This window comes from Besnoitia besnoiti, chromosome V, assembly GCF_002563875.1.
Source record: "Besnoitia besnoiti strain Bb-Ger1 chromosome V, whole genome shotgun sequence".
NCBI classification, from domain to species: domain Eukaryota; phylum Apicomplexa; class Conoidasida; order Eucoccidiorida; family Sarcocystidae; genus Besnoitia; species Besnoitia besnoiti.
In genome coordinates this window covers 2501-14595 of record NC_042360.1, presented here as the reverse complement: position 1 = coordinate 14595, position 12095 = coordinate 2501, and the positions used below count along the sequence as shown (strand labels likewise).

The following is a 12095-nucleotide window of genomic DNA, read 5'->3' as shown; positions in this document are numbered from 1 at the left end:
CGTGGGACGGAGCGCGTTAAGTGGGAGGACGCGGGTCGTCACTGGACTGCCTCTTCTCTTAATGTTGCCTGTTTTCTCGTTGAATGATAAACTTGTCGTTCGTTGTCGTTTCGTTCTTGTGCCTAGCTTCGAGTCTTTTTCTGTGTGGCAAGGCTTTTGTGGCGTTCTTTCCGGTGGTGCAGGCGTGGCTCGTTTCAAGATTTTTTCGTCGCTCAATACGCTGTATATAATCCTTGCTTTCCTTTTTCTTCCTCTCGGTTCTTGGTCGTCATTTTTGCACCACACGCCACCAGTAGTGGCGTCGTGTCCCACCAACGGCAACGCTCTGTACAGCTACCCGCGTGGGGACGCGTCGAAAAACTTACGTTTCGTTGGGTTGCAGATGAGTTCGTCGGACGCCTCGAGAGAGTGCAACGCGCATCGGGCGAGGGTAGATTGCCCGTGCGGTCTACGACGTGTTCTCTGGCCACCATACGCGTGCGTGAACGTAAAAGTTACGGCGGCTCTCCGGTTGCAGGTTAAGCGTGGAATGCCTGGGGATATGGACAGATTTTAAGGAAAGTTCGCCACTGTCGCATTTAAGCACACGCAAGCCACGATTTGTTCAGTGCGTCCGTTCTGAACGTCTGCTTTTTGTCGTCGTCCAGCAAAGGCCCTTGGAACTGCACTTTGGGGCACCTATAACAGTCGGTGTATGAGCTAAATCATGGGTTTTTTTACTGCTACTTGTGAAAGGGGAACTAGCAACTCTCAACCTTCAGCCCCCACGCCGCACAAGAGAACTGGTGTAGTCCCCCTCTGATGCGGCCATTGAGGCACTTGACGTTCCTTTTGCCTTCTGGCAGCAGGCGCAGTGGCGCCGAATTTGCCTTTTGGGCGCGATAGAACAACTCTCAGGCGGCGTTACTGCGTGCCCCGTGATGATGGGCTCTGCATACTTAGGACTCCGCTCGCACAGAGACTTAGGATACTGGCAAATGGAGGCGCATCGCATAGTGCGCCTTGAAAGTACGTGGAGCGACGAAGTGGTCAGGCGGCTGGGCGTCATGACGTCGCAAGGGGGGCCAACCCACGAAATACAGCGTACCGTCACTAGTCTTCGTGCACAAAGTCCGCCTTTTTTTCGGGTGCAGTTGTGTCAGCAGATTTAATAGTCAACGAGACCAAGCAAATGCTGCCCCGGGAGGTGACAGACCGTTTCAGTATTCTGCTATCGTGCATCACGCAGAGGTAGCAAATGTGCTGGAGGCAGTGGATAACAAGGTGAACACGTCATCACGGCTAACAACAACGTTAGGACATCTGCAGTGCACTAGACTTCCGATAACTTGTACCAGAGCCGAACGGCATGTTATTATTGCTGCATCCCTCGATCCTCCTCTTATTGTACGTAGCGCCCGAGTTTAGTTTAAAGTCACGTTATCATTTCTGCGGCGCGAACGACCAGCAGCACGCGGATTTCTTGACATGCAGCAGTGTGCACAGCCCTGAGATATACACACCTACGTACTCGCAAATTAATGAAGGGCAGCAGGCGTAGTGAAGAGGAAATCTAAAAGCAGGCTATCGGCGAAAGGCGAGGCCAAGCGCATGCGCACACTTCACGCATCCAGAACTGTGTTTGGTGCTTCTATCATACGCAGTCCCACGAGCATGACGATGTGCTTGCTGTTCCTCTGGACTGCTTGATGCGACAGCACAGCGGCCTTCCGTCATAAAATGATGACTGGTGTTTGCGGTACAAACTTTCGCGGGAATTATTCATCAACCGCTCAAGACAAGGGAATTCGCTATTTCTATAGAGTCGAGGGGGCGACTAGGATGCGTACTGGACGGCACCAGCAGTACAGCAACTTTGTACCTGCGCCGGTGAGCACCCGTCGACACTGCGCCGTCGCGTTTGTCTCGGCTTTTTTCTGTCTGCGATTCCGGCTGATGTGCTGTCTCACGGGAATGCAGCGACCTCGTCCGCGTTCTTCTGCGGACCGTTGTGTATACGGTGTACGAGGACGGAAGGCGGTGTGTGGGAGCACACACAGAGCCTTGGCCCTTCCATTGTAGAGCGAGGGTTGGCTTCGGGTAGCCGGAGCTAGTAGACTGGTTCTTAGTGACCTGCAGCGTTCACATGCTCGGCAGGTCTGTTGACAGAGGCTGACCTCGGGCGTGGCCTCCTCCCTGGCGGCACACGTACGAATAAACATGCCAGCCAGATCAATGGTTCAGCTCTGAGTTGTGGTTGGGGGGCTACATTTTTTTCCATGTTTCTCTCGGCTGACAAACGCAACTGCGGGCGCGACCCGAGAACTGTCTGAGCCGCGGCGAATCTGCTGTCGCCCACAGCCAGGCCTCCTCAGGCGGCGCGGTTTATTGCGTGGGTAAGCTCAGTGGGAAATGAATCAGCAGAGATCTAAGGCCTAGAAGGAACTCAGATGAAATGGTTTGTCCACGTGTTCGCGCTGCCGTTGCAGCGTATGCAACATCGCTGCATGACAGGCTCCGTACATGCCTTTTTCGAACAAAAGCCGCGTGGAGGGCTTGCGGGCGGGGCATGCCTTGGAGCTGTCGGCCGGACGCGCGCTTTGTAATTGTTTCCCATACTGTCTCTGAGTTCTTCCTCAAACGTGTCTGTACCCTTGGGGGGCAGAAACGACGCTTGGCCGCGTAAGAAACTTTTGTTTGGCACGTGCCGTGCCGAAGAATGTAGGAAGTGCTTGTAGTGACGCCTGTCACGAGGTTACCCTCAAGCTGGGTGTTCGTCGCTGCCGCTGCGGGACGAGGGGCGATCGTTGTTGATCTTCTCAGCGCGCGTACCGATTTGTTCCCCTCTCCCAAATGTTGGGCGATGGGGTCCTCCGTGGCCATGATGGAACTTGAGCGGTTCTGAAGACAGGGCGGGTGTCCGTAGGGATCTTTTTTGTGGTTCTTCAAACGTTGTTGCTGCTTTTCGTTTCCCTTTCCAGTGTAAATGCCGGGTTTTCTTTTCTTTCGCCATGGTACTTCGAGACGCGCTGTGAAAGAAACAGGCTTTTGGATGCCGGCTTCATGTACAGGTCCGCGTCGAGTCAACGCTTCGGCACGCTGCGGCGATGTTTCTTCTTCTCTCTGTTAGTTTAAGAAAGCATGAACGATGCAGCTGCCCCGTGGGTACTAAGGTCTAGGCAATGCTCGCTTTTCGGCGCCGCCGAACTTTTCGGTGAACGCGCTGTCCTCTCTGCTGTGCTGTCCTCGCATCATTTATTTCCTGATATGTTGCTCACAACTAGATAGGAGGTGCAATTTTATCGTGTAGGAATTATGTCTCGGGCTTGCCGCCCGGAAAAGGTGGCGGGTCTGTCCTTCGTAGAGATTCAGGACCGAAGCAGAAACATACCACGTAGTAACTGAGGCGGACAACAGACCGCAGGCAGCCGCGGGAATCTGATGGTTTCCCGTCTGTAGTCGTCCTGCAGAGCAACTCCATATTCGCCTTGTTTTAGTAGTCTTTTTCTCCGTGGTGGGTCGTTTAGTGGTTGTGACTCACAGAGAAAGAGGCGCAGATCGCGCACGCATCTGGACAGCTTTGTCAGATCCCGGTGATGTGCTGAGGCAGGAATTGAGACCGTCTGCAGCGTCGCGATTTTCCGCGAGTCGTTTCAGTGCGTTCTGTTGTGGGATCCCTGGCGGATGGGTTTTTGCACTCGGAAGCCAGAAAGCAAGGTGGCAACAAAAATGGAGCTCGGTAGTTCCTTTCTTTTGGAAGACTCACTTTCTTCCTATGTTTTTCCGTGGCTCGTCACTGCTTCTTCGAGTCTGCAGACCATGGCGTTGCCCCGGCACTTTTTATTTTCGTCGGCAGCGTGGCTCTGTGAGTCAGTGCCGTCGCGCGAGCTGAAAATTGCGCCCACTGGGCGACCGACTCGTCAATGGAAGGCCCCCGGCTCATGTTACCTGTTCTGGGGGGTGGCTGTCTTCGTGGCGGTTGCCCTGTCGGCCTCGCCGGACGATTGGTGCGCAGGTACGTCATTGTTCCCTGCATTCGCGTGTGCTGAAGCAGCCGGTGCGGAAGGCCCGCAGGAAGCGAGTGGCGAGAACGACCCGTCGCAGGGAGGAGGAGAGGGCAGAAATAAGCAGGGCAAGCCGCCCGGTGAATCTAGTTCGTCTTCTTCACGGACGTCATGGTCGCCGAAACGCCCCCAACCCCTACCGGAGGAGCGCGTGTTACCGGCTTTGCGGCTGTTTGAGAGCGTTCACGGCCAGATGACTCTCTTCTTCAAGGGGTTTTCAAGGCAAGGAAGCCTCATCGCTTACGACCTGCTAGATGAACTGCGTACTGTGGACGAAGCGCGCATGATGATGGATGTCGAGTTCCTCGTCCTTGACCGGCTGATGGAGCACTACGACAGCACGAGGCACCTTCGAGTTGTTGACACCTCCATCATCCACAAAATGCTCAACCTGGGCAATTTGTTGCCGTGGAGGATCCCGAGAGTTCTCACAGATATCAAGAAGATGGTGCTGGAGTATAAGCCGGTTCTCACTCAGTTCCTCAACCGATACGAGAAGCTGATTGAGGTTCTTATCCTCACAAATGTGCCTCGTGCCTTGAGTCCATTTCGTGGTCTCATCGCGGCGCTTATTGGCGTACCTCGCCAAAAGCTCGTTTTTGCCTCATCTCTCGCAGACCTCGAAGCCTATATTCCACGTCACCACATTCCACGGGAATTCTGGAATCCTACAGGTGGCCCTGTTCGCGAGGGAAAGGAAAACACAGTCAGCTGGAGGATTATGTTGGAGGAGGTTAAGGCTAAGCTGGGCAGTGATGCCGTGACGCCGGCAGGGCACGAGCTTCTGCGGAAAATCAAAGAGGAGGAAGCGAGCGGAGAGCAGACGGCTGCGGGCGCTGGAGCCCCTGACGCTCAAGCTTCATCCAGTCAGGGTCCCTCAAAGGGACAAGAGATTGAGGAGTTTTTGTTATTCTCGGGAGACGTTAACGTAAATGCGGACGGGGCAAAGCCTGCTGATACAACCCCGGCACCCCGTAACACTCCGCTGTCCCCCGAGTTCCCCTCTCTATTTGATGAATTAGGCTCTATTGGCGCTGATGACTTCGACGATCTGGACTGAGGGAGTTCTGAAACTAAGCAAGCTGCCTCCTCACTTTTCGAGACACGAACTATGCGGAGTCGGATGGAAAATTGATTTGCTTTGTGCTCATCTTGCTGATAGTTGTATGAGTCGCTGGCGCTGTGTTATATGCCAGCTGCGGCGGGGGGGGGGGGGGGTGGGGGGGGGGAGGGGGGCGACAAGGTAGGTGCGTTGTGACGCATTTTTTTGTTCGCGTTACTGCAGCTCCTTGCGCCCCTGCAGCAATCACGTCCATGTGGGAAGAGGCTCTGCACCATTTCTTGTGTATAGCTGCAGAGGCCTTCGCTTCTGATACATCCGTGCAATACTCGTGCCGTTCTTTCAGTGAAATGGCCTTTTCTCTTGGCAAGGGCTGAAGCAAGTGCTGACATCCATTCGGAACGGGCGCCGTCGAGCACTCTAGTCACGGTGAGAGGGAATACACTGGGACGGATTGGGACCTCGCGGCCGGGAATATCAACGCACTTACGTCTGCTAAGCCGGTCTTGTGACGCGTATGCCAATCTCTTTCTTTAAATTGAATAAACGCTAGCGTAGTCCAGAGGTTGGGTCTTGTGCGTGGAGGTTGAGTGGCCTCGCACGGCTATTACCACTGTTTGTCAAGATAATGTCCGATGATACGAATTTGATTGTGTAAATACAATCGAAACGCCAATCAAAGCAACGACACAATTTTGCTGAACCGCTCCGTTTTTCAGCGTGTAGCGTGCCTCGGGCCTTACACGGGCTTTCAGGTGAAATAACGGGACAACCCCGCGATTCCCGATACGGAATCAGTGGCAACACTGTTTCCTGGAGCTGTGTAAAACATATTTCAGCCCTGCAACTTGTTCCTGCACGAGTGTAGCTGTCACGCGCTCGGGATGCCTGCCCGACGAAGGACTAACAGTTCCCGTTGCCCGTGCTCAAAAAGTAGAGCTCCGTGAATTTGCAGGAAACACATTTTGGTCCCATGCGAGAAATGGATGGTCATGCTACGACTGGATTAGTTCTATGTTTAAACTAAATCAACAGAGGTCTGTGCCGGGCGCGTCTCCGTTCCTGGGCTCCCTCTAAGCCACTCGAGCAGTTTCCACTTTCTGCTGCGACTCTGCTGTCCCACTTTCAGGCCCCAGAAGCCCCGTAACTCATTCAACGAGCAATCATTCCTACGGAAGACCACAGGCGGCCGTGACCGCGCGGTTGCTCTTCCCAGTTCAGGCGCACCACTGTCACAGCGCGTGGCCGCGTTTTTTCGGCGGAGGCAGATGCTTCTTTGCTATTGTCGTGAAGCTGTTGTCGCGGGTCGCTTTATCCATTTTCATGAGAGATCTTAGCTGCCGGCCGATCCGCTGAAAGGGACGTGTGACGGTGGGCATGCTATGGGCATGACTCAATTGCGTAGGGATAACTTGGTTAAAATGCTTGGATGCTTCTGAGTTATCACGGGTTTCCGGAATGGGGGAAAACGAAATGCATGCTTATAGACAGCGTTTCCCCAGTAGAAAGACGAAGGAGTAACATGGTTAGCTGTATGTAGCAGTCCATGCGGGTTGAGCACTCGTTACTAACAGGCTGTAGCTTTGTTGCACGCTCGTTGAAATACCTGCCTTTTCGAGAGCTGTGCCGGCACGCAAGCTTCCTTTGCAATTCCACCCTTCTGCTACGGAACCGCTCATCCGCGTGCCGTGTGCTGCTCCGCTTCTTAGGGATACACTTTTGGCACCTGGCAGACGAAACAGCCCTCATGACAACCGCTTGCTCTACCATTTATTTCGCACGATGACTGCAGACTCTGTCAAGTTCATTGCAGGGACCCTTTTAGAAAACAGAAAGAGAGTCAAGGCAGGAAAACGTAACCTGCCGTTCATGAATGACAGTATCAGCCACGCACTGCATGCTAGTTCCCACACTCCTCTAGGAAATGGTACCCTGGTAATCCGCATAATGACCTCTAGCCTTGAAATTCAATGCATTTGCACTGACTTTCAGCGGAAAATGCATAATCCACATTAACACCCACTCTTCCCGAAACGGTGTTTCGAACACATGCGGCTTGTCTCTAAGAATCACCAGTGTGCATTCTTGGCACGTGGCTTCCAATGGCCCGTATTTCGAGCATAGTTATGCTGAGTCTTCAAGAATAAGCCCCTGTGTCTTTTAGTCTTCATGTGCTATTGGCATATGGATATCACCTGGACTACCACGAACCGTGTGTCCAGGAAAACCGTCGGTCGTCGACGACGGGGATGTCTAAAGAGACTTAATGCGGTGAGTAACCGCGAGACAAGTACAATCAGGCGCGATTGATTGATGTTGCAGTGCCTCGGTGACTTGCCAACGCCACGATTTATGTATTCGGGTGATGTCGCCTTCAACACTTCAAGCTTTGGCGTGTAGATGAGCAAGGTTTTGCCGCGTGCGAACGCTAGGTGACATTTCTAATCTGCGACGGATGCATCTTGCGCAGCACCGGAGGAGACGGGTTGTCATTCTCGATACAGGCAGGTTTCGTCTCCGCAGTCACAAGAGAGAATTGTGGAATCATTGTGCAAGGACTGAAGGCCAAGTGGAGTCACTGTGGTCGAACCCCTGGAGGCGATACTTCCGGCCTTGTTGCCGTCCGCCCTCGAAAGCATATCCAAAGTCGTTTTCTTTTGGAACCACGGTCAACATGGGAGCCTCACTTTCAACGGAGCGACGCACACAGCTGCTCTCTGCAGTTACTGTCGCCACAGCAGCTGCCGCGGTGTGGTGGCTGACGAGTCGGGATGGGTGGACTGCCAAAGCAGGCGGCCAGTCGGGTTCATGCGAGATCTCTGAGAAAGAAACCGAGGCCGCTATGAAGGAGATCTGCGAGGAGTTCCATGCAGTCTTCACAGAGCTCGCTCAGTGAGTCTCTTTGCTGCCGAATCAACGCGTAGTTGAACAGGTTTGCAGTTATACAGTTCCGTCAGGACACTCCAGGAGGCACATGCCGCACTGATCTGGTGTATCTACTACATCTTTGGGCGTTCCTTGAGCATGCCGGTGTGGAGGGAAGCCGCGAGGTTTCTGTGTCAGTGCCTCGGGAAAAAGCATGTCGTCCATGCATGCCACCTTCAGATATGCGCCACAGCGACCGTGCTATTTGCTGAACTACCTCCGTGTGTTTTTGGAGTTTGCCTAGCGACGGACGCAGCCACGCAGAAATCAACGAGTGGAACGGCACCTCCTGGACCGATTTAGGGATTTTTAGATACAAATATACATATATATAAATACATACGTGTACATATATATTGGTGTACTCATGTTACGTGTGAAGCCTGTGGTGAGCGCGGCCTGCGGGAGGCACAGCCGGGTGTTTTGAGAGGCCATCTGCCTCGGTCGCCGCTTGGAGGGGCACGCCTGTCGGAATCGGCTACGATGAACTGCTGGAGAACTTTGACATGGAGAGGATCCTCGGCGCTCTCACGTCTTCAGTGTGCATGCCATCTGCTTTCGACGGAGGGGCGACGCCATAAACTGACCGTTGTTGCACGCGCTCCAGGATATTCCCGTGAGCCGCGACCTGGCACGTGCGGACCCTGCTGCGGTCTAAGAACTCCGCAGCTGATGCGAGCCCATCATTTTTTTTCGTGGCATGAAAATGTCCGTATAGGGTGTCAAGAAGCGTAATCAGCGCTATGCAAGACCAGGGTTTCCAAAAGCCCGTCCCGCGGGAACAGGTGAGCGTCAGGGCGCTGCCTGACCGACAGGTGCTGCAGGGTGAGTTCGCAGCGCTGCCATTACCTCCTTCTGGAGTTCTTTGGTTTCTCATCTTTTTTCTATCCTCGCGCGCTGTCGAATACCGCTCGAGATGAAGCGTCTGTGGAACGACACGGGTTGTTGTAGCTGATGGAGCACCTGTCTTCTGCCCTTAGCCTGTCCGAACTCCGCAGCTCATACCGTCAGATGTCTACAGGCCGCCTTCCTTCGCCTGCGGATCACTTTTGAAGAACACCTTTTGTAGCAAGTTGATCTCCTGTCTTTTTTTGGTGCTCACAGGTGGAAGCCATGCTTATGCAGCAGATGTTCCGAGAGCGGCTTAACGCTGCAGAGTCTGCGGTACTCGCCAGGCGGCGACTTTCGAAAGAATCTCTCGAACGCGCATGCGGCGCGTATAGAGAAAAGGTGCGAAGTTGTTTCTCTCCCGCTCCCGCGGCCGCAAGGGCGTGTTTGATCCCTGTGCTGGCTCTCGGAGACTGGAGTTGGCGGTACAGCGACCCGTCATGTTTCGTTCTCTCCAGTTGAGATTCATCCATGCCTTCGGTCTTTCTCATACGTCAAAGCTACTGCTGCTTCGAAAGTGTACTCGGGGTGGGGGTTGGCATTTCAGGGCACGGCATGCTGTGCTTACGGTAGCTCCGCGGGAGATCCAGGCCGCGGAGAGTGCGTTAAACTGCTTTTTGTTCCGTCACTGCCGAGCTCTCAAACCCCTTACTTCGCAGTCCTGTCAACTCTGTTGTAGCGCATGTCCATCCCTTGATAGGTTGTTATGGCACGCCTGGAACGCGTTGGCTAGGTGAATGAATCACGAAGGGGTTTCTAATGGAACATGCACAAGGATCCCTGCATGCGCGTGCAAACAGCTTGCTGCGTGTGGATATCCCTCGGCAATGACGGGTTGCAGAATGACACCATCGGTCTCTACTTGGACGGTTTGAAGGCTATGTATAGAGACGCGGTTGATGGAGTGCTTCCGCTGCTCCCAGGAGCAACGTTGCCAGAGGGACTCACGGAAGACAACATTCTTGTCGTTCTAGAACAGATCCACAAGGCCAAGCATGCTCGCTTCAAGGAGGTTCTGGGCAACACTGACTCTGGTGAGTGCCCCTGTCCAGCGTGCGCAGTAGGCCTTCTGTGTGCGGGGCACCGCACCGCCTCGTCTGTCCTCGTCGTTCCCGTTGTTAGAAAGGCCGAGTATGCTGCCAGTTCTCACCCGCATGCCCCCCTAGTGTGCTCGATTGGAGGAAAGCTGCTTCTTGATCTGCCTCCCTCCCACCGCCCCCCCTATGCCGGGTGGTAGTGTGATGCAGCGTCCCGCAGCGCAATTGCGACTTCTCCGTGACAGATTTTGCGCTCGAGAAACTGTTTTTCCCTGCGGCCTGAGCTTGTTTAAAACGGCGTACGGCGGAAAACTGCCAGTGCCACACCGTCGCTTTTTGTTCTTCGTTTCTTTAGAGTCGCTCTCTCCCGCCTCGCCTCTCACGAGACAGCTGCAGGAATGCAACAGGAAGGCAGAGGAGGAAGTGCTGGCAAAGGGAGAGCATGCAAGATTGTCATCCAAGATGCTTCTCCACGCGGTGGCAGTCTTCTCACGCCGGCCTCAATTCAAACTCAAGGTGAGAAGCTGGTGAACTGGTTCAACCCGGCGGGGGGGGGGGGGGCGGGGGGGGGGGGAAGGGGGGGAGCAACTCGGTCGAGTTGCGGGGAAGTCTCTACACCTCTGTTCGTTTATGGAGCAGAGAGTACTGCGACGGCGTAGGGCACAGAGGTCAAGGATACTCGCAGGCCCAGCCGGTTTTGCTGCACTAACAGCATGTGTCGACGCTTTCAGCCAGTACAACGCCTCAGGACTGGTTAGGGGTGACGCGCGCCCAGGATGCGTGCATGGGTCACGTTCATCGACTGACGCCGCTCCACGTAGTTTTCCTGGATGCCTCTGTTTGTCTCGAAGCGCGTGTTTGGCCAGGTCAGGCCAGGAGGGCAGTTGCGGGGCAAACGCCCACGGACACATACTTCATGATCCACCCTAGCGGCGAGGCACGTCAGCCACACGGCTTGCGCGCAGGTCGTCAAACTTGCAGACAAGCTTTGTTTTAATGTGTCTGGTTTCCATCTCGCTGTGTATACTACAGAAGCAACTGCTCGACGAGATGCACACGGAGACTATTATGGGACTCATGAGCAAGCGAAAGAAGACAGGCGTGGCTCCGCCGAAGGCGGCGGCAGATACCTGCATAGTGGCGGCTTTGCACCCGAAAGTGGAAGAGGTACAGAGGGGCGCACTTCCACGTGGGCTCTGTTTCGTGAGACTTGCGTGCGGGATAGTCTCCCCTTCTTTTTCGGGAGTCCGCTTGCTTCCTTCGCCTTCTGGGTTTTTTGTTTGCAATAGCAGCTGGAATGGGGGACTGCTCTGCCTTCACCACAGTGGAATTCTCGATATCCACTTGATATCGAAGCCATACTGTTCGCCTGCGGCGTAGCTTATTTTGGCTTTGTCGTGGGGTACGGTTCCTTCGTCGATAGAGTATCCCATCAGGCGTTCATTCGAAAACGAACAAGCTCAAACGAGAGGTTCTGGCTTTCGGAGGTTCCTTGGAATACGGTAGGGTTTCAATGAGACCAACAGCCACGCGTGAAAAACCAAGTGCACTCTGTGTAGATAGGGAACAAACGGTCTGCAGATTCGTGCACGACAGACGGTTTCACGGCACCTCATACCCGTACTTTCATCCGCCTTGTGTCACGTTTGTTGGTGCAGACGAATTCTGAGGAGCTTCTTCTCCGCCTGCAGAGCTGTGCCGACTCCGGCGCGGGGGTCGTGTGTTTGGTCGTGCGCGGAGAAGAAGGAAATCATGAAGAAGTTCAGCTGGGAGTGGCAGCCGACACAACAGAGGCCAAGGAGATCCCCCATAGCCGAGGCGGTATTCTGTCTTTGAGACAGCTCGACGAGTTTTGCAGGGCTGTTGACGACATGGATCATCCGGATATCTCGTTTGTATACGTCGTGCACCCAGAGGCTCGTCGCGTGGAAACAGGTAACCGCGACCACGGCGGAGCCCGCTCGGCTCCATCTTGTACGGAGATGCCGAATTCTTCCCTGTGATTATTTGTCGGGAGGAAAAAGCTCTGAAACACCCAACGCATGGCAGCGGGGTGCGCCCGGGTTGCGCTGACTGCATTGTGAGCTACTCAGGCCGTGCTCGCCGTCAGACATCACGGCCCCCGATTTCCCGTGTCGCTGT

At 54.4% G+C, this 12095-nt stretch overlaps 2 protein-coding genes across 2 annotated transcripts in view; both read left to right on the top strand.

The window, feature by feature from the left end:
• Window positions 1-3708: 3708 nt before the first annotated feature.
• BESB_058300 (uncharacterized protein) lies at window positions 3709-5103 on the top strand (the record flags this gene model as incomplete). The annotated part of the gene is made up of 1 exon (XM_029364244.1): window positions 3709-5103. The coding sequence occupies one exon, from the start codon at window positions 3709-3711 to the stop codon at window positions 5101-5103; it is 1395 nt and encodes a 464-aa protein (XP_029218952.1).
• A 2674-nt stretch (window positions 5104-7777) lies between these two features.
• BESB_058290 (uncharacterized protein) overlaps window positions 7778-12095 on the top strand; it is a gene marked incomplete at both ends in the record, with an annotated part of 5239 nt that continues 921 nt past the window's right edge. Inside the window, 7 exons of the mRNA XM_029364243.1 lie at window positions 7778-7995; window positions 8747-8813; window positions 9133-9258; window positions 9758-9950; window positions 10309-10469; window positions 10986-11120; window positions 11612-11888. Coding sequence (XP_029218951.1) covers window positions 7778-7995; window positions 8747-8813; window positions 9133-9258; window positions 9758-9950; window positions 10309-10469; window positions 10986-11120; window positions 11612-11888 — 1177 coding nt within the window. The remainder of the gene's footprint in view (window positions 7996-8746; window positions 8814-9132; window positions 9259-9757; window positions 9951-10308; window positions 10470-10985; window positions 11121-11611; window positions 11889-12095) is intronic.